This window comes from Nyctereutes procyonoides, unplaced genomic scaffold (genome assembly GCF_905146905.1).
Source record: "Nyctereutes procyonoides isolate TBG_1078 unplaced genomic scaffold, NYPRO_anot_genome, whole genome shotgun sequence".
Classification (NCBI taxonomy): domain Eukaryota; kingdom Metazoa; phylum Chordata; class Mammalia; order Carnivora; family Canidae; genus Nyctereutes; species Nyctereutes procyonoides.
In genome coordinates, this window is record NW_026575146.1 from 44,839,047 (window position 1) to 44,859,347 (window position 20,301).

The 20,301-nt window shown below is 63.4% G+C and overlaps 1 protein-coding gene across 1 annotated transcript; it reads right to left on the reverse strand.

The window, feature by feature from the left end:
- Positions 1–843: 843 nt before the first annotated feature.
- LOC129500006 (nuclear pore-associated protein 1-like) lies at positions 844–6,904 on the reverse strand. The gene is made up of 6 exons (XM_055310158.1): positions 6,742–6,904; positions 5,992–6,679; positions 2,835–4,959; positions 2,082–2,772; positions 1,382–1,489; positions 844–1,328 (listed from the first exon to the last, which is right to left on the reverse strand). The coding sequence occupies exons 1-6, from the start codon at positions 6,902–6,904 to the stop codon at positions 844–846; spliced, it is 4,260 nt and encodes a 1,419-aa protein (XP_055166133.1).
- Between the last annotated feature and the right edge of the window lie 13,397 nt (positions 6,905–20,301).

The following is a 20,301-nucleotide window of genomic DNA, read 5'->3' on the forward strand; positions in this document are numbered from 1 at the left end:
TCCAAGAGTGGAGATTTCTCCCTAAAAGGCATGGCGGTATCCGCCATTGCACCATCAGTGCTGTGGTTTGCAGGGGTTCTGTGTGCTCTGTAGGAATGGGGGACCATTATGATGTCCAGTCGCAGTAGGTACGGTGCTGTTCCCGGTAGCACCAGGTGCCTTAGACACAGGTAGGCCCCCAGGGTTCTGAGGGCGGTTGCTGATACAGAGGGCTGCCATCATAGACACGATGGTGTTTTCATCTGTGTTTGCATCAGGTGGGCCCCCATGATGCTGACATAAAGCAGGAATTCCAGGTCTTCCAGTCTTGGGAGTGATGTTGTTCCCCGCCTTCACACCACTTCCATGCTGGGCAGGTGGGCCCCGGGTGCCTGGCGGGAAGGTAGAACTAGAAGTGCATCGAAGCACTGAGATCTCGGTGCTGCTTCTTGCAACTAAAAGTGAGGTCGTGTGGCCAGGCAAGGCCCTGGTGCTCTGTAAGAGGGAAACACGCACGACCTTTGACACAAAGACCTTTGTGGTGGTGGCGTTTCCACACGGAGAAGTGCTGTGGCTTGGGGGGGTTCCTTCCCCGGATTTTGTTCGTCCTAGTGACCCTTTGGGACATGTCTGGGCAATGGGCACACTAGCGCCTCCAACAGGGGGAATGGTGCTGTTTCCCATCACAGTGCTGCCTGTGATTTGGGCAGGTGGGCCCCTGGTGCCTGGACTTAATGTGGCACTAGAAGCATGTCCCATTACTGGGACAGTACTTGCCCTTCCTGTAGCAGCAGCTGGAATCCATGCGATGGACTGGAGGCTATCTGACCAAGAGGACGAGCGGAGGGGTGCTGGATGTCCCCTTCAGTCCAGCTCCAACGTTGAATGCTCCTGACGCCTGTGAGCGAATGGAATCTGGCATGGGCACATTAAGCCCATCCATGGGGATTGCAGGTCCCACAAAGGTCTGTGGGCCTGTAGTGGTGGCCGTGACTGATAAGCCACTGGGACTGCTAGCCCCACGAAGGTCTGAGGGCCTGTGGTGGTAGCCGTGAGTGGTGAGCCACTAAGGACTATAGGCCCCACAATCATCTGTGGGCCTGTGCTGGTAGTCAGGAGTAGTGATGCCCTGGGGAGTGCAGGCCCCACAAAGGTCTGAGGGGCTGCAGTGGTATCCCTGAGTGGTGAGCCACTGAGGACTGTAAGCCCCACAAACGTCTGTGGGCCTGTAGTGGTAGCCGTGACTGGTAAGCCACTGGGGACTGCAGGCCCCACGACAGTCTGTGGGCCTGTAGTGGTACCTGTAACTGGTGAGCTACTGTTCCCAGTGCTAGGGATCCCAGTGGTACCTGAAAGCCAGTCGTGGTAGAATGAGGAGTGTGGAGAACACCTGGCTGGTTACCAAGGGCCGTCTGCTTGTTGACAGTGGTGCCAAAAGGAGGCCCGCAAACCCCGATTGCATTGTGGTCCCTCCGGGTGGCTGAGTTATAGGAGTGGCCAGGCCGATAGCCTGTGTTGGGGCAACTGTTTTTCCTATCAGGTAGCAATTGTTAGGCTGTTGCCCATTGTGACCTCCAATTGTGGGCTGAGAGGTGATTCCTGGGTTAGGATGCAGCGAAACGGGGGTGTTTGATGGCTGACTTTTGAGGGAAACTGGTAGATCCATGGGCCAAGGCAGTGCTGCTGGTAGGTGGTGTGTTGCCAGAACCAGGAAGCGCCCTGTACAGTGGGAGCAGTTCTTCTGGGACCCAGGGGGTTACTGAAAGATGACAGCCCAGGAGGGAGATGTGGTATCCATGGCATCGGGGTCAGAGTGAAGGGCGATTCCTGGGTTAGGATGCATCGAAACCGAGGCCTGTATGATGGCTGACTTTTGAGGGAAACTGGTAGAGCCATGGGCCAAGGCAGTGCTGCTACCAGGTGGTGTGTTGCCAGAACCAGGGAGTGCCCTGTACAGTGGCAAGCGGTTCTTCTGGGACCCAGGGGGGGTCTGGAAGATGACAGCCCGGGAGGGAGATGTGGTATCCATGGCGTCGGGGTCAGAGTGAGGGGCGATTCCTGGGTTAGGATGCATCGAAACGGAGGCCTGTATGATGGCTGACTTTTGAGGGAAAATGGTAGAGCCATGGGCCAAGGCAGTGCTGCTACCGGGTGGTGTGTTGCCAGAACCAGGAAGCGCCCTGTAAAGGGGCAAGTGGTTCTTCTGGGACCCAGGGGGGTCTGGAAGATGACAGCCCGGGAGGGTGATGTGGTATCCATGGCATCGGGGTCAGATTGAGGGGCGATTCCTGGGTTAGGATGCATCCAAACGGAGGCCTGTATGATGGCTGACTTTTGAGGGAAAATGGTAGAGCCATGGGCCAAGGCAGTACTGCTACCGGGTGGTGTGTTGCCAGAACCAGGAAGCGCCCTGTACAGTGGCAAGCGGTTCTTCTGGGACCCAGGGGGGGTCTGGAAGATGACAGCCCGGGAGGGAGATGTGGTATCCATGGCATCGGGGTCAGAGTGAGGGGCGATTCCTGGGTTAGGATGCATCGAAACCGAGGCCTGTATGATGGCTGACTTTTGAGGGAAAATGGTAGAGCCATGGGCCAAGGCAGTACTGCTACCGGGTGGTGTGTTGCCAGAACCAGGAAGCGCCCTGTACAGTGGCAAGCGGTTCTTCTGGGACCCAGGGGGGGTCTGGAAGATGACAGCCCGGGAGGGAGATGTGGTATCCATGGCCTCGGCGTCAGAGTGAGGGGCGATTCCTGGGTTAGGATGCATCCAAACGGAGGCCTGTATGATGGCTGACTTTTGAGGTAAAGTGGTAGAGCCATGGGCCAAGGCAGTGCTGCTACCGGGTGGTGTGTTGCCAGAACCAGGAAGCGCCCTGTACAGTGGCAAGCGGTTCTTCTGGGACCCAGGGGGGTCTGGAAGATGACAGCCCGGGAGGGAGATGTGGTATCCATGGCCTCGGCGTCAGAGTGAGGTTTGGGGTTTGCAGAGGTGCTGCCTACTGGAGTGGTGGTGGCCCCAGAACTCAGGTTGGGCAAGCCAGTGGCGATAGGAGCACTGGGAAGAACAGCTGTTTGATGTCTCCCAGCAAGAGTCCCATGTGTGGGCTGAGGGGTGATGTGGAGGCTGAAGAGTTGATCAGCAAGTGGGGTGGGGCCGGGGGCCATCGACGTAGGTAGACTGGTGGATGCTGCAACTTTCGCAGGGCATCTCTGCTTCATACTGCAGTGGCCCCGGGAAAACGGAGGACAGCTCATCCCGGAGTGTGGGGGCGAGCTGAAGATGACAGCCCGGGAAGGGGACGTAGTGTCCATGTCCACGACACCAGGATTGGAAATAGGCTTGGAGGTCAAAGCAGATGACTTTGCTGCGGTGGGAGAAGAAGTCGGTTTAGAGGTGCCGGGCTGGACTGCAACGACAGAGCTATGTGTGGAGTGGCCTGGGAGAGGGGCTGTCAGGAAGAGAGGGGGAGAGTCTACACACATGGGGGTTGGGGATTCTTTTGTGCAGGAGGGTGGGTGTAAGGAGGTTGAGGTGTTGGAAGGTGTGGGGCGGTCAGAGGTGGGTGTCGTAGCCCTGCCTGGGGGAGGAGGACCTCCGCCAAGTGGAGTTTCCCTAATGGGACTGGAAGGAAGGGGAGGAAGAGAATCGGCGGGAACAGCCAGGGGAGGAGATTCAGGAACTCCATGTCCTGTTTCCCGACCAGCATGTCGTGTTGGGGACGACGGCGGGACAGAGAGGATCGGGGGCCTGGCAGAAGGGCCAGCCAAGTCGGTGGGAGGAACAGGGCCGTGGGCAGCGTGAGCGGCCAGGGGCGGGGAGCCTGCAGTCTCCGAGGCCAGTGGGGGGGAGGAGGGGGCAGGCTGAGCGGCCCTGCAGTCTGCCAAGGTCTTTGTTCTGTCCTTCAAGGTCGTGTTCCTGGGACACTCGGTGTTCGGCAAGGTGCCTGGGTCCTTGTCAAGAGCCACGCAAGGAAGCTTCGGGGGTGCGGGCAAGTCCCCTCGATCCCACAGCAGCGGTAGTGGTGGCGGCAATGGCAGACAGAGGGGCATGGCCATTTTCCTCTTGTTCTGCCTCCTGCTGGCAGGTGCTGGTGGGAGAGGGCTCCGTGGCGACACGCCCGAGGGCTTCTCAGCCTGCGTGTCCTTCCTCGCTCCGGCCCGCGTGCTCTGCCCAGGCTGATGGTCTTCAGCCACCGCCGCCTGTGTGCACGTCTCCTGCGGCAAGGGGCGGCATGCGGTTGGGCCCCAGAGCACTGCCGCATCCCTGTCGGCCTTCGCGAGGGCATCTCCCACGGGGCCACATGAAGAGGTGGCAACGCGGCCTTCAGAGGAGGACACGGGAGCCATCTGGGTGCTGTCCCACGAGCTCCCTCCGGAGGGCACGAGACGGCGGTCCAGAGTTGCAGGGCTGGCTTGGTGGAGGCGGAGAACGCCACTGGTGTCCGGGGGCTCAGATGTCAGGGGTGTCCCCCCACTGCTCTGGGGGCGGCCACTCCCACCAAGAGCCTCGGTCTGTTCTCCGGGGTGCTCTGGGACCTTCTCCTCCACCCCCTGTGGGCTGCAAAGGGGGAGGGGAGGGGATGGTACCTGACTCGCAGCCTTGGCTTCCTGTGCAGGTAGGGAATGCAGGAGCCGGAACCTGCGCCCCAGAGCAGGGATCCTCACAGTCCTCGAGGGCCCGCACCCCAGGGAACTGCGCGCAGCCAGCACAGGTTGACCCGGAGGGTTCCTCCAGTTCACCACGGCGAGGAGGCCCAGAGGGGGGCACGCGGCCTGGGGGAGCGGGTACCGCCTCCTGGGCTCCACGTGGCAGCGAGCTGGTGGGGGCCTGCGATCCCGGAGGAATGGCCTGCGCCCAGAGCAGGGGGCAGGTGCAGGAACGGCGGGGTGGTCGCGGCCAGGATGGGCGGTGTCCCAGGCAGGGGTGAGCAGCGGGCGACCGCGGCCGGGCAGGGGCCGGCGGCGGGGAGGGCGAAGAAACCTACAAAGCAGGCTGCCCATTTAGGGCTACTGTGCGCGAGAGTCGCGAGGTCGGAGCGCCGGGCCTGGGGGAGGGTCTCCGAGGCGCCTGGCTCCTCTCCAGGGGCAGCACAGCTGAGCCGCTGAGCCCTGCGCCCAGCCATTGTGAGGTGTCCCTGGAACACCTCCGGGAGCCCGCCACTCCGGGGGGCCCCTCCGCGGGCAGGCAGTGGGCGGGGCCTGGGGCCGCGCCCCCAGCAGCAGCCCAGGTGGGCGGGGCCACCGGGGCGGGGCGGGGCGGGGCGGGGGGGCGGAGGCGGTTGAGCACCAGCCTGGCAACCGCCAGCGTGGGGGAGGGGCGCGGCCTGGGCCTGCAGCGGCCAGGCCCGGAGCACTCAGCCCCGAGGCTGTGCGTGGCCCCCCTTCCCTGGGGAAGCCGAGGAAGGCGAGCTCAGGAGCCCCCCAAGGCCCAGAGGCGGTGAGGGGCCTGCTTCCCCGAGGGCCTGCCCTGCAGCCCTGCTGCCCTGCAGCCAAGCCACCCTGCTCCCCTGCAGCCCTGCTGCCCTGCTGCCCGGCAGCCATGCCAACCAGCTGCCCTGCGAGGCCTGCAGCCCTGCCTCCCTGGGAGGCCTGGAGCCCTCCTGCCCTGCTGCCCTGCAGCCCTGACGCCCGGAGAGGCCTGCAGCCCTGACGCCCTGGGAGGCTTGAAGCTTTGCCGCCCTTTGCCCTGAAGCCCGGTGGCCCTGCGAGGCCTACAGCCGTGGCGCCCTGCAGCCCTACAGCCCTGCCGCACGCGGAGACCTGCAGCCCTACTGCCCGGCTGCCCTGCAGTCCTGCTGCCCTGAGAGGCCTGCATCACTGCTGCCCTGCTGTCCTGCTGCCCTGCTGCCCTGTAGCCCTGCCGCCCTGCGAAGCCTGCAGCCTTGTTGCCCTGGGAAGCCTGCAACCCTGCGGCCATGCCATTCCTGCAGCCCTGCCTCCCTGCTGCCTGTAGCCCTGCTGCCCTGCTCTGATGCCCTGCTACCCTGGCTCCCTGCTGCCCTGCTTCCCTGACGCTCTGAGAGGCCTGAAGGCCCCGGTGCCTGGCGGCAAGGTAGAACTAGAAGTGCATCGCAGCACTGAGATCTCGGTGCTGCTTCTTGCAACTAAAAGTGAGGTCGTGTGGCCAGGCAAGGCCCTGGTGCTCTGTAAGAGGGAAACACGCACGACCTTTGACACACAGACCTTTGTGGTGGTGGCGTTTCCACACGGAGAAGTGCTGTGGCTTGGGGGGGTTCCTTCCCCGGATTTTGTTCGTCCCAGTGACCCTTGGGGACACGTATTGGCAGTGGGCGCACTAGCGCCTCCAACAGGGGGAATGGTGCTGTTTCCCATCACAGTACCACCTGTGATTTGGGCAAGTGGGCCCCAGGTGTCTGGATGGAAAGTGGCACTAGAAGCATGTCCCATTACTGGGACAGTACTTGCCCTTCCTGTAGCAGCAGCTGGACTTCCATGCGATGGACTGGAGGCTATCTGACCAAGAGGACGAGCGGAAGGGGTGCTGGATGTCCCCTTCAGTCCAGCTCCAACGTTGAATGCTCCAGAGGCCTGTGAGCGAATGGAACCTGGCATGGGCACATTAAGCCCATCCATGGGGATTGCAGGTCCCACAAACGTCTGTGAGCTTGTCGTAGTAGCCATCAGTGGTGGGCCATTGAGGACGGCAGGCCCCACCAAGGTCTGTGGGCCTGTAGGAGTAGCTGTAAATGGTGAGCCATTGAGGACGGCAGGCCCCACCAGGTCTGTGGGCCTGTAGTGGTACCTGTAACTTGTGGGCTAGTGTTCCCAGTGCTAGGGATCCCACTGGGACCTCCAAAGCCAGTCGTGGTAAAATGAGGAGTGTGGAGAATACCTGGCTGGTTACCGAAGGCCGTCTGCTTGTTGACAGTGGTGCCAACAGGAGAGCCCGCAAACCCCGACTGCATTGTGCTGCCTTGCAGTCCTGCCGCCCTGAGGGTCCTGCAGCCCTGCCGCCCTCTGAGGCCTGCAGCCCTCCCTCCCTGCTGCCCTGCACCCTGGCAGCCCTGTGAGGCCGGCAGACCTGTCTCCCTGCTGCCCTGCCACCCTTCGATGCCTGCTGCCCTGCAGCATTGGGAGGCGTGCAGCTCTGCCACCCTGCTGCCCTGGTACCCTGCCTGGTGCCATGCAGCCCTGCCACCCTGTGAGCCCTATAGCCCTGCCGCCCTGCCGCCCTGGGAAGCCTGGAGCCTTGTTGCCCTGGGAGGCCTGCAGCCCTGGCTCCCTGCTTCCCTGCAGCCCTGACACCGTGAGAGGCCTGCAGGCCTGCGAGGCCTGGAGCACCGCTGCCCTGAAGGAAGCCCTGGAACCCTGGGAGGCCTGAAGCACTGCCGCCCTGCTGCCCTGCATCCCTGCCAACCTGCTGCCCCGCAGCCAAGCCAACCTGCTCCCCTGCAGCCCTGCTGCCCTGCTGCCCGACAGCCATGCCAACCAGCTGCCCTGCGAGGCCTGCAGCCCTGCCTCCCTGGGAGGCTTGCAGCCCCGTGGCTCTCGGAGGTCTATAGTCCTCCCGCCCTGGTGCCCTGCAGCCCTGTCACCTGGGAGGCCTGCAGTTCTGACGCCTGTTGCTCTACAGCCCTGCTGCCCTACGAGGACTGCAGCCCTGCCACTCTGTTGCCCTGCCACCCGGCTACCCTTGGAGGACTAAAGCCCTGCAGCCCCGCCACACTGGGAGGCATGCAGCCCTGCCGTCTGTTGCCCTGCAGACCTGTCGCCCTGCTTCCCTGCATTTTTGCCGTCCTGTGAGGCCTGTACCCCGCCACCCTGGGAGCCTGTAGCCCTGCTGGCCTGCTGCCCTGTATCCGTGCTGCCCTGGTGCCCTGCAGCCCTGCCGCTGTGCCATACCTGCAGCCCTGCTGCCCTGGGAGGCCTGAAGCCCTGTCGCCCTGGGAGGCTTGCAGCATTGCCGCCCTGTTGCCCTGAAGCCTGGCCGCCTTCTGAGGCCCGCAGCCCTGCTCCCCTGCTGCCCTGCCGCTCTTCCATTCCTGTAGCCCTGCAGCCCAACGAGGACTGCAGCCCCGCCGCCCTGCTGCCCTGCCGCTCTGCCACCCTTGGAGGCCTAACGTCCTGTAGCTCTGCCACACTGGGAGGCCTGTATCACAGCCGCCCTGTTCCCCTACAGCACTGCTGCCCTTCGAGTCTTGTAGCCCTGCCACCCTGCTGCCCTGCCACCCTTCGATGCCTGCAGCCCTGCTTCCCTGGGAGGCATGCAGCTCTGCCACCCTGCTGCCCTGCTACCCTGCCTAATGCCATGCAGCCCTGCCACCCTGTGAGGCCTGCAGCCCTGCCGCCCTGTGAGGCCTGCAGGCCTACCAACCTGGGAGGCCTGCAATACTCCTGCCCTGGTGCCCTGCAGCCCTGTCATTCTGGGAGGCCTGCAGTCCTGACAGCCTGTTGCTCTAAAGCCCTGCTGCCCTTTGAGGACTGCAGCCCTGCCACTCTGTTGCCCTGCGACCCTGCTGCCCTGGGAGGCCTGCAGCCCTGCCACCCTGCTGCCCTGTTGCTCTGCTGCCCTTGGAGGCCTAAAATCCTACAGCCCCGCCAATCTGGGAGGCATGGAGCCCTTCCCTCTGCTGCCCGGCAGACCTACCGCCCTGCTTCCCTGCAGCCTTGCCGTCCCGTGAGACCTGCACCCCGCCGCCGTGGGGGCCAACAGCCCTGCCGCCCTGTTGACCTGCTGCACTGTAGCCCTGCTGCCCTGGAAGGGCTGTAGCCCTGCCGCCCTTCGATGCCTGCAGTCCTGCAGCCCTGGGAGGAATGCAGCTCTACCACCCTGCTGCCCTGCTAACCTGCCTGATGCCTGGCAGCCCTGCCACCCTGTGAGGCCTGCAGGCCTAGTGCCCTGGGAGCCCTGCAGCACTGCCGCCCTGGGAGTCCTGTAGCCCTGCCGCCCCCAGGGAGGCGCGCAGCCCTGCCACACTAGGAGGCCTGGAGTCCTACTGCCCGGCGTCTGTGCCACCCCGACGCCCTGTTGCTCTACAGCCCTGCTGCCCTACGAGGACTGCATCCCTGCCACTCTATTGTGCTGCCACCCGGCTACCCTGGGAGGCCTGCAGCCCTGCCGCCCTGCTGCCCTGCCACTCTGCCACACTTGGAGGACTAACGGCCTGCAGCCCTGCCACACTGGGAGGCTTGCAGCTCTGCCGCCCTGCACCCTGAGCCCTGCAGCCCTGCCAGGCCTGTAGCACTGCTGATCAGCTGCCCTGCATCCCTGCCGCCCTGCTGCCCCGCAGTCGTGGTGCCCTGGGGGGCTCGAAGCCCTGCCACCCTTTCGCCCGGCCTCCGTGCCGCCCTGACCCCGTGCCGCCCTGCAGCTCTGCTGACCTGCTGCCCTGCAGTCCTGCTGCCCTGCAGCCCTCCTGACCTGCTGCCCTGCAGTCCTGAAACCCTGTGAGGCTTGCAGCCCTACTGCCCAGTTGCCCTACAGTCCTGCCGCCTTAGGAGGCCTGCATCCCTGCCGCCCTGCTGCCCTGCACCCCGGCTTCCCTGAGAGGCCTGCAGCCCTGCCACCCTGGGAGGCTTGCAGCATTGCCGCCCTGTTGCCCTGAAGCCTGGCGTCCCTGCGAGGCCTACAGCCCTGGCGCCCTGCTGCCCTGAACCCCGGATGCCCTGTGAGGCTGGCAGACCTGCCGCCCTGCTGTCCTGCCGTCCTTCGATACCTGCAGCCCTGCTGCCCTGGGAGTCCTGCAGCCCTGCCGCTCCCAGGAAGGTGCGCAGCCCTGCCACACTAGGAGGCCTGGAGCCCTCCTGCCCTGCTGCCCTGAAGCCCTGCCGCCCTGCGAAGCCTGGAGCCTTGTTGCCCTGAGAGGCCTGCAGCCCTGCCGCCCTGGGAGGCTTGCAGTTTTGCCGCCCTTTGCCCTGAAGCCAGGCGGCCCTGTGAGGTCCGCATCCCTGCCGCCCTGCACCCTGAGCCCTGAAGCCCTGGGAGGCCTGTAGCACTGCTGCTCTGAAGCCCTGGAGCCCTGGGAGGCCTGAAGGACTGCCCCACTGCTGCCCTGCATCCCTGCTGACCTGCTGCCCCGCAGTCGTGATGCCCTGGGAGGCTTGAAGCCCTGCCACCCTGCTGCACGGCCTCCGTGCCGGCCTGATGCCCTGCTGCTCTGCAGCCCTGCCGACCTGCTCCCTTGCGGTCCTGCCGCCCTGCAGCCCTCCCGACCTGCTACCCTGCAGTCCTAATGCCCTGCGAGGCTTGCATCCCTGCTGCCCAGTTGCCCTGCAGACCTGCCACCTTGGGAGGCTTGCAGCATTGCCGCCCTGTTGCCCTGACGCCTGGCGTCCATGGGAGGCCTACAGCCCTGGCGCCCTGCTGCCCTGCACCCCGGCCGACCTGTGAGGCTGGCAGACCTGCCACACTGCTACCCTGCCCCCCTGAGAGAGGTGCAGCCGTGCCGCCCTCGGAGGCATGCAGCCCTGCCAGGCTGCTGCCCTGCACCCCGGTTGCCCTGTGAGGCCAGCACCTGCTGCCCTCCTGCCCTGCCACCCTTCGATGCCTGCAGCCCTGCTACCCTGAGAGTCATGCAGCCCTGCGACCCTGCTGCCCTGCTACCCTGCCTGGTGCCATGCAGCCCTGCTGCCCTGGGAGGCCCGCAGGCCTACCAACCTGGGAGGCCTGCAGTCCTCCCGCCCTGGTGCCCTGCAGCCCTGTCATCCTGGGAGGCCTGCAGTCCCGACGCCCTGTTGCTCTAAAGCCCTGCTGCCCTACGAGGACTGCAGCCCTGCCACTCTGTTGCCCTATTGCTCTGCCCCCCTTGGAGGCCTAAAATCCTGTAGCCCCGCCAAACATGGAGGCATGGAGCCCTGCCGCCCTGCTGACCTGCAGCCCTGCCGCCCTGAGGGCCTGTAGCCCTGCTGCCCTGCAGCCCTGCCGCGGTACCACACTTGTAGCCCTGCTGCCCACGGAGGCCTTGAGCCCTGCCACCGTGGAAGGCTTGCAGCATTGCCGCCCTGTTGCCCTGAAGCCTGGCAGCCTTGTGAGGCCCGCAGCCCTGCTACCCTGCTGCCCTGCAGCTCTTCGAGGCCTGCAGCCCTGCTGCCCGACGACGATTGCAGCCCTGCCACTCTGTTGCCTTGCCACCCGGCCGCCATGCGAGGCCTGCAGCCCTGCCACCCTGCTGCCCTGCCGTCCTTCCATGCCTGCAGCCCTGCTACTCTGGGAGGCCTGCAGCTCTGCCACCCTGCTGCCCTGCTACCCTGCCTGATGCCAGGCAGCCCTGCCGCCCTGTGAGGCCTGCAGGCCTTGACCCTGGGAGCCCTGCAGCCTTGCCATCCTGTTAGGCCTGCACCCCAACGTCCTGGGAGGCCCGCACCCCTGCCACACTGGGAGGCTTGCAGTCCTGCCACCCTGTTGCCCTACAGCCCTGCTTCCCTACGAGGACTGCAGCCCTGCCACTCTGTTGCCCTGCTCCCCGGCCGCCCTGTGAGACCTCAGCCCTGCCACCCTGGGAGGCCTTCATTACTGCCGCCCTGTTCCCCTACAGCCCTCCTGCCCTTCGAGGCTTGTAGCCCTGCAACCCTGCTGGCCTACCCCCTGCGAGGTCTGCAGCCCTGCCTCCCTGCTGCCCTGCACCCCGGCCGCCCTGTGAGGCCGGCAGACCTACCGCCCTGCTGCCCGGCCGCCCTTCGATGTCTGAAGCCCTGCTGCCCTGGGAGGTATGCAGCTCTGCCTCCCTGCTGCCCTGCTACCCTGCCTGGTGCCATGCAGCTCTGCCGCCCTGTGAGGCCTGCAGGCCTACCGACCTGGGGGGCCTGCAGCACTGCCACCCTGGGAGTCCTGTAGCCCTGCCGCCCTTGGAGGCCGGCAGCCCTGCTGCACTAGGAGGCTTGGAGCCCTCATGCCCTGCTGCCCTGTAGCCCTGCTGACCTGCTGCCCTGCAGTCGTGATGCCCTGGGAAGCTTGAAGCCCTGCCACCCTGCCACCCGGCCTCCATGCCGCCCTGCTCCTCTGCCGCCCTGCAGGCCTGCCGACCTGCTGCCTTGCAGTCCCGCTGCCCTGTAAGGCTTGCAGCCCTGCCGCCCAGTTGCCCTGCAGTCCTGCCACCTTCGGAGGCTTGCAGCCCTGCCTCCCTGCTGCCCTGTAGCCCTGCTGCCCTGCTGACCTGCTGCCCTGCTGACCTGCTGCTCTCCTGCCCTGCAACCCTGGCTCCCTGCTGCCCACACAGGTGATTTGATATTTTAGTGATTTAGATCAGCGCTGGGCTGATTATTGAAAAGGACCTGTTCTAGTGCGCTTAAGCAGCACAATAAATTCTAAGTCAACCGAAATTTCTAACACACACAGACAGAGCAGGCATGTATGTGCTCTCTTTCCATTTGTTTCTCCGGGCTCAAATCTGTCTTCTCTGGGTGAAGTGGGAACACGTAAGAAAGACTGGCCTAAGTCTAAACTAAGAAGGCACCCAAGAAAACACTTAGTTTTAGAAAACTAAAATCATAGGGTGGTTTCCTTTCACTCATCAAGGGTTATTCAACCTCTATTGAGGTCAGAGTCGGGGAGAGGAGAGCGAAGCACAGAGGGTGGAGGCAAGGACGAGTCACCTCATCTCTCCCTCCTTTGGACCTTCCTTCCTCCTGGATTCCCATCCCTTACACTCAAAATGCAGATTTCAGGGGTCTGTGCGTGCAGCCAGAACCTGTGGCTACTTCCACATTCCAGTCACTGAGACACAGAAAATTTGGCACAAACTCTGGTTCAACCCACCACACCCACATAGGTTAATTCTTTCTCTACTGCCGACACAAAAAGACACACGAGCAAAGGCAGATTAGTAAGAACAAAGTTTTATAGAGGTAGAAGTATATCTACCTAATCTGGGAGCGATAAGAGCCCATTGAGGCTCCGATACAGCAAAATCCATTTACTATGACACAGAATATGTGGGGGAATATCTGTTCCGTAGAGGTTGAGATTCATGACAAAAGAAAGGAACCAGTTGGTGGCGGCTCCTAGACAGGTTATGAAGGTACCCTAGCCATGCGCAGAGCACAGAACAGTGGACCAAGAACTTGCACCCACAGTGCTGGCTCACCAAAGTCAGAGGGGTGCCCTGACCAGGGGCAGGTCCACGTGTTCCAAGAGTGGAGATTTCTCCCTAAAAGGCATGGCGGTATCCGCCATTGCACCATCAGTGCTGTGGTTTGCAGGGGTTCTGTGTGCTCTGTAGGAATGGGGGACCATTATGATGTCCAGTCGCACTAGGTACGGTGCTGTTCCCGGTAGCACCAGGTGCCTTAGACACAGGTAGGCCCCCAGGGTTCTGAGGGCGGTTGCTGATACAGAGGGCTGCCATCATAGACACGATGGTGTTTTCATCTGTGTTTGCATCAGGTGGGCCCCCATGATGCTGACATAAAGCAGGAATTCCAGGTCTTCCAGTCTTGGGAGTGATGTTGTTCCCCGCCTTCACACCACTTCCATGCTGGGCAGGTGGGCCCCGGGTGCCTGGCGGGAAGGTAGAACTAGAAGTGCATCGAAGCACTGAGATCTCGGTGCTGCTTCTTGCAACTAAAAGTGAGGTCGTGTGGCCAGGCAAGGCCCTGGTGCTCTGTAAGAGGGAAACACGCACGACCTTTGACACAAAGACCTTTGTGGTGGTGGCGTTTCCACACGGAGAAGTGCTGTGGCTTGGGGGGGTTCCTTCCCCGGATTTTGTTCGTCCTAGTGACCCTTTGGGACATGTCTGGGCAATGGGCACACTAGCGCCTCCAACAGGGGGAATGGTGCTGTTTCCCATCACAGTGCTGCCTGTGATTTGGGCAGGTGGGCCCCTGGTGCCTGGACTTAATGTGGCACTAGAAGCATGTCCCATTACTGGGACAGTACTTGCCCTTCCTGTAGCAGCAGCTGGAATCCATGCGATGGACTGGAGGCTATCTGACCAAGAGGACGAGCGGAGGGGTGCTGGATGTCCCCTTCAGTCCAGCTCCAACGTAGAATGCTCCTGACGCCTGTGAGCGAATGGAATCTGGCATGGGCACATTAAGCCCATCCATGGGGATTGCAGGTCCCACAAAGGTCTGTGGGCCTGTAGTGGTGGCCGTGACTGATAAGCCACTGGGACTGCTAGCCCCACGAAGGTCTGAGGGCCTGTGGTGGTAGCCGTGAGTGGTGAGCCACTAAGGACTATAGGCCCCACAATCATCTGTGGGCCTGTGCTGGTAGTCAGGAGTAGTGATGCCCTGGGGAGTGCAGGCCCCACAAAGGTCTGAGGGGCTGCAGTGGTATCCCTGAGTGGTGAGCCACTGAGGACTGTAAGCCCCACAAACGTCTGTGGGCCTGTAGTGGTAGCCGTGACTGGTAAGCCACTGGGGACTGCAGGCCCCACGACAGTCTGTGGGCCTGTAGTGGTACCTGTAACTGGTGAGCTACTGTTCCCAGTGCTAGGGATCCCAGTGGTACCTGAAAGCCAGTCGTGGTAGAATGAGGAGTGTGGAGAACACCTGGCTGGTTACCAAGGGCCGTCTGCTTGTTGACAGTGGTGCCAAAAGGAGGCCCGCAAACCCCGATTGCATTGTGGTCCCTCCGGGTGGCTGAGTTATAGGAGTGGCCAGGCCGATAGCCTGTGTTGGGGCAACTGTTTTTCCTATCAGGTAGCAATTGTTAGGCTGTTGCCCATTGTGACCTCCAATTGTGGGCTGAGAGGTGATTCCTGGGTTAGGATGCAGCGAAACGGGGGTGTTTGATGGCTGACTTTTGAGGGAAACTGGTAGATCCATGGGCCAAGGCAGTGCTGCTGGTAGGTGGTGTGTTGCCAGAACCAGGAAGCGCCCTGTACAGTGGGAGCAGTTCTTCTGGGACCCAGGGGGTTACTGAAAGATGACAGCCCAGGAGGGAGATGTGGTATCCATGGCATCGGGGTCAGAGTGAAGGGCGATTCCTGGGTTAGGATGCATCGAAACCGAGGCCTGTATGATGGCTGACTTTTGAGGGAAACTGGTAGAGCCATGGGCCAAGGCAGTGCTGCTACCAGGTGGTGTGTTGCCAGAACCAGGGAGTGCCCTGTACAGTGGCAAGCGGTTCTTCTGGGACCCAGGGGGGGTCTGGAAGATGACAGCCCGGGAGGGAGATGTGGTATCCATGGCGTCGGGGTCAGAGTGAGGGGCGATTCCTGGGTTAGGATGCATCGAAACGGAGGCCTGTATGATGGCTGACTTTTGAGGGAAAATGGTAGAGCCATGGGCCAAGGCAGTGCTGCTACCGGGTGGTGTGTTGCCAGAACCAGGAAGCGCCCTGTAAAGGGGCAAGTGGTTCTTCTGGGACCCAGGGGGGGTCTGGAAGATGACAGCCCGGGAGGGTGATGTGGTATCCATGGCATCGGGGTCAGATTGAGGGGCGATTCCTGGGTTAGGATGCATCCAAACGGAGGCCTGTATGATGGCTGACTTTTGAGGGAAAATGGTAGAGCCATGGGCCAAGGCAGTACTGCTACCGGGTGGTGTGTTGCCAGAACCAGGAAGCGCCCTGTACAGTGGCAAGCGGTTCTTCTGGGACCCAGGGGGGGTCTGGAAGATGACAGCCCGGGAGGGAGATGTGGTATCCATGGCATCGGGGTCAGAGTGAGGGGCGATTCCTGGGTTAGGATGCATCGAAACCGAGGCCTGTATGATGGCTGACTTTTGAGGGAAAATGGTAGAGCCATGGGCCAAGGCAGTACTGCTACCGGGTGGTGTGTTGCCAGAACCAGGAAGCGCCCTGTACAGTGGCAAGCGGTTCTTCTGGGACCCAGGGGGGGTCTGGAAGATGACAGCCCGGGAGGGAGATGTGGTATCCATGGCCTCGGCGTCAGAGTGAGGGGCGATTCCTGGGTTAGGATGCATCCAAACGGAGGCCTGTATGATGGCTGACTTTTGAGGTAAAGTGGTAGAGCCATGGGCCAAGGCAGTACTGCTACCGGGTGGTGTGTTGCCAGAACCAGGAAGCGCCCTGTACAGTGGCAAGCGGTTCTTCTGGGACCCAGGGGGGTCTGGAAGATGACAGCCCGGGAGGGAGATGTGGTATCCATGGCCTCGGCGTCAGAGTGAGGTTTGGGGTTTGCAGAGGTGCTGCCTACTGGAGTGGTGGTGGCCCCAGAACTCAGGTTGGGCAAGCCAGTGGCGATAGGAGCACTGGGAAGAACAGCTTTTTGCTGCCTCCCAGCAAGAGTCCCATGTGTGGGCTGAGGGGTGATGTGGAGGCTGAAGAGTTGATCAGCAAGTGGTGTGGGGCCGGGGGCCATCGACGTAGTTAGACTGGTGGATGCTGCAACTTTCGCAGGGCATCTCTGCTTCATACTGCAATGGCCCCGGGAAAACGGAGGACAGCTCATCCCGGAGTGTGGGGGCGAGCTGAAGATGACAGCCCGGGAAGGGGACGTAGTGTCCATGTCCACGACACCAGGATTGGAAATAGGCTTGGAGGTCAAAGCAGATGACTTTGCTGCGGTGGGAGAAGAAGTCGGTTTAGAGGTGCCGGGCTGGACTGCAACGACAGAGCTATGTGTGGAGTGGCCTGGGAGAGGGGCTGTCAGGAAGAGAGGGGGAGAGTCTACACACATGGGGGTTGGGGATTCTTTTGTGCAGGAGGGTGGGTGTAAGGAGGTTGAGGTGTTGGAAGGTGTGGGGCGGTCAGAGGTGGGTGTCGTAGCCCTGCCTGGGGGAGGAGGACCTCCGCCAAGTGGAGTTTCCCTAATGGGACTGGAAGGAAGGGGAGGAAGAGAATCGGCGGGAACAGCCAGGGGAGGAGATTCAGGAACTCCATGTCCTGTTTCCCGACCAGCATGTCGTGTTGGGGACGAGGGCGGGACAGAGAGGATCGGGGGCCTGGCAGAAGGGCCAGCCAAGTCGGTGGGAGGAACAGGGCCGTGGGCAGCGTGAGCGGCCAGGGGCGGGGAGCCTGCAGTCTCCGAGGCCAGTGGGGGGGAGGAGGGGGCAGGCTGAGCGGCCCTGCAGTCTGCCAAGGTCTTTGTTCTGTCCTTCAAGGTCGTGTTCCTGGGACACTCGGTGTTCGGCAAGGTGCCTGGGTCCTTGTCAAGAGCCACGCAAGGAAGCTTCGGGGGTGCGGGCAAGTCCCCTCGATCCCACAGCAGCGGTAGTGGTGGCGGCAATGGCAGACAGAGGGGCATGGCCATTTTCCTCTTGTTCTGCCTCCTGCTGGCAGGTGCTGGTGGGAGAGGGCTCCGTGGCGACACGCCCGAGGGCTTCTCAGCCTGCGTGTCCTTCCTCGCTCCGGCCCGCGTGCTCTGCCCAGGCTGATGGTCTTCAGCCACCGCCGCCTGTGTGCACGTCTCCTGCGGCAAGGGGCGGCATGCGGTTGGGCCCCAGAGCACTGCCGCATCCCTGTCGGCCTTCGCGAGGGCATCTCCCACGGGGCCACATGAAGAGGTGGCAACGCGGCCTTCAGAGGAGGACACGGGAGCCATCTGGGTGCTGTCCCACGAGCTCCCTCCGGAGGGCACGAGACGGCGGTCCAGAGTTGCAGGGCTGGCTTGGTGGAGGCGGAGAACGCCACTGGTGTCCGGGGGCTCAGATGTCAGGGGTGTCCCCCCACTGCTCTGGGGGCGGCCACTCCCACCAAGAGCCTCGGTCTGTTCTCCGGGGTGCTCTGGGACCTTCTCCTCCACCCCCTGTGGGCTGCAAAGGGGGAGGGGAGGGGATGGTACCTGACTCGCAGCCTTGGCTTCCTGTGCAGGTAGGGAATGCAGGAGCCGGAACCTGCGCCCCAGAGCAGGGATCCTCACAGTCCTCGAGGGCCCGCACCCCAGGGAACTGCGCGCAGCCAGCACAGGTTGACCCGGAGGGTTCCTCCAGTTCACCACGGCGAGGAGGCCCAGAGGGGGGCACGCGGCCTGGGGGAGCGGGTACCGCCTCCTGGGCTCCACGTGGCAGCGAGCTGGTGGGGGCCTGCGATCCCGGAGGAATGGCCTGCGCCCAGAGCAGGGGGCAGGTGCAGGAACGGCGGGGTGGTCGCGGCCAGGATGGGCGGTGTCCCAGGCAGGGGTGAGCAGCGGGCGACCGCGGCCGGGCAGGGGCCGGCGGCGGGGAGGGCGAAGAAACCTACAAAGCAGGCTGCCCATTTAGGGCTACTGTGCGCGAGAGTCGCGAGGTCGGAGCGCCGGGCCTGGGGGAGGGTCTCCGAGGCGCCTGGCTCCTCTCCAGGGGCAGCACAGCTGAGCCGCTGAGCCCTGCGCCCAGCCATTGTGAGGTGTCCCTGGAACACCTCCGGGAGCCCGCCACTCCGGGGGGCCCCTCCGCGGGCAGGCAGTGGGCGGGGCCTGGGGCCGCGCCCCCAGCAGCAGCCCAGGTGGGCGGGGCCACCGGGGCGGGGCGGGGCGGGGCGGGGCGGAGGCGGTTGAGCACCAGCCTGGCAACCGCCAGCGTGGGGGAGGGGCGCGGCCTGGGCCTGCAGGGGCCAGGCCCGGAGCACAGAGCCCCGAGGCTGTGCGTGGCCCCCCTTCCCTGGGGAAGCCGAGGAAGGCGAGCTCAGGAGCCCCCCAAGGCCCAGAGGCGGTGAGGGGCCTGCTTCCCCGAGGGCCTGCCCTGCAGCCCTGCTGCCCTGCAGCCAAGCCACCCTGCTCCCCTGCAGCCCTGCTGCCCTGCTGCCCGGCAGCCATGCCAACCAGCTGCCCTGCGAGGCCTGCAGCCCTGCCTCCCTGGGAGGCCTGGAGCCCTCCTGCCCTGCTGCCCTGACGCCCTGACGCCCGGAGAGGCCTGCAGCCCTGACGCCCTGGGAGGCTTGAAGCTTTGCCGCCCTTTGCCCTGAAGCCCGGTGGCCCTGCGAGGCCTACAGCCGTGGCGCCCTGCAGCCCTACAGCCCTGCCGCACGCGGAGACCTGCAGCCCTACTGCCCGGCTGCCCTGCAGTCCTGCTGCCCTGAGAGGCCTGCATCACTGCTGCCCTGCTGTCCTGCTGCCCTGCTGCCCTGTAGCCCTGCCGCCCTGCGAAGCCTGCAGCCTCTTTGCCCTGGGAAGCCTGCAACCCTGCGGCCATGCCATTCCTGCAGCCCTGCCTCCCTGCTGCCTGTAGCCCTGCTGCCCTGCTCTGCTGCCCTGCTACCCTGGCTCCCTGCTGCCCTGCTTCCCTGACGCTCTGAGAGGCCTGAAGGCCCCGGTGCCTGGCGGCAAGGTAGAACTAGAAGTGCATCGCAGCACTGAGATCTCGGTGCTGCTTCTTGCAACTAAAAGTGAGGTCGTGTGGCCAGGCAAGGCCCTGGTGCTCTGTAAGAGGGAAACACGCACGACCTTTGACACACAGACCTTTGTGGTGGTGGCGTTTCCACACGGAGAAGTGCTGTGGCTTGGGGGGGTTCCTTCCCCGGATTTTGTTCGTCCCAGTGACCCTTGGGGACACGTATTGGCAGTGGGCGCACTAGCGCCTCCAACAGGGGGAATGGTGCTGTTTCCCATCACAGTACCACCTGTGATTTGGGCAAGTGGGCCCCAGGTGTCTGGATGGAAAGTGGCACTAGAAGCATGTCCCATTACTGGGACAGTACTTGCCCTTCCTGTAGCAGCAGCTGGACTTCCATGCGATGGACTGGAGGCTATCTGACCAAGAGGACGAGCGGAAGGGGTGCTGGATGTCCCCTTCAGTCCAGCTCCAACGTTGAATGCTCCAGAGGCCTGTGAGCGAATGGAACCTGGCATGGGCACATTAAGCCCATCCATGGGGATTGCAGGTCCCACAAACGTCTGTGAGCTTGTCGTAGTAGCCATCAGTGGTGGGCCATTGAGGACGGCAGGCCCCACCAAGGTCTGTGGGCCTGTAGGAGTAGCTGTAAATGGTGAGCCATTGAGGACGGCAGGCCCCACCAGGTCTGTGGGCCTGTAGTGGTACCTGTAACTTGTGGGCTAGTGTTCCCAGTGCTAGGGATCCCACTGGGACCTCCAAAGCCAGTCGTGGTAAAATGAGGAGTGTGGAGAATACCTGGCTGGTTACCGAAGGCCGTCTGCTTGTTGACAGTGGTGCCAACAGGAGAGCCCGCAAACCCCGACTGCATTGTGCTGCCTTGCAGTCCTGCCGCCCTGAGGGTCCTGCAGCCCTGCCGCCCTCTGAGGCCTGCAGCCCTCCCTCCCTGCTGCCCTGCACCCCGGCAGCCCTGTGAGGCCGGCAGACCTGTCCTGCTGCCTGCCCCTCGATGCCTGCTGCCCTGCAGCATGGGAGGCATGCAGCTCTGCCACCCTGCTGCCCTGGTACCCTGCCTGGTGCCATGCAGCCCTGCCACTCTGTGAGCCTGCAGCCCTGCCGCCCTGGGAGCCCTGGAGCCCTCTGCCCTGCTGCCCTGCTGCCTGAAGCCCTGCCGCCTGCGAATCCTGGAGCCTTGTTGCCCTGGGAG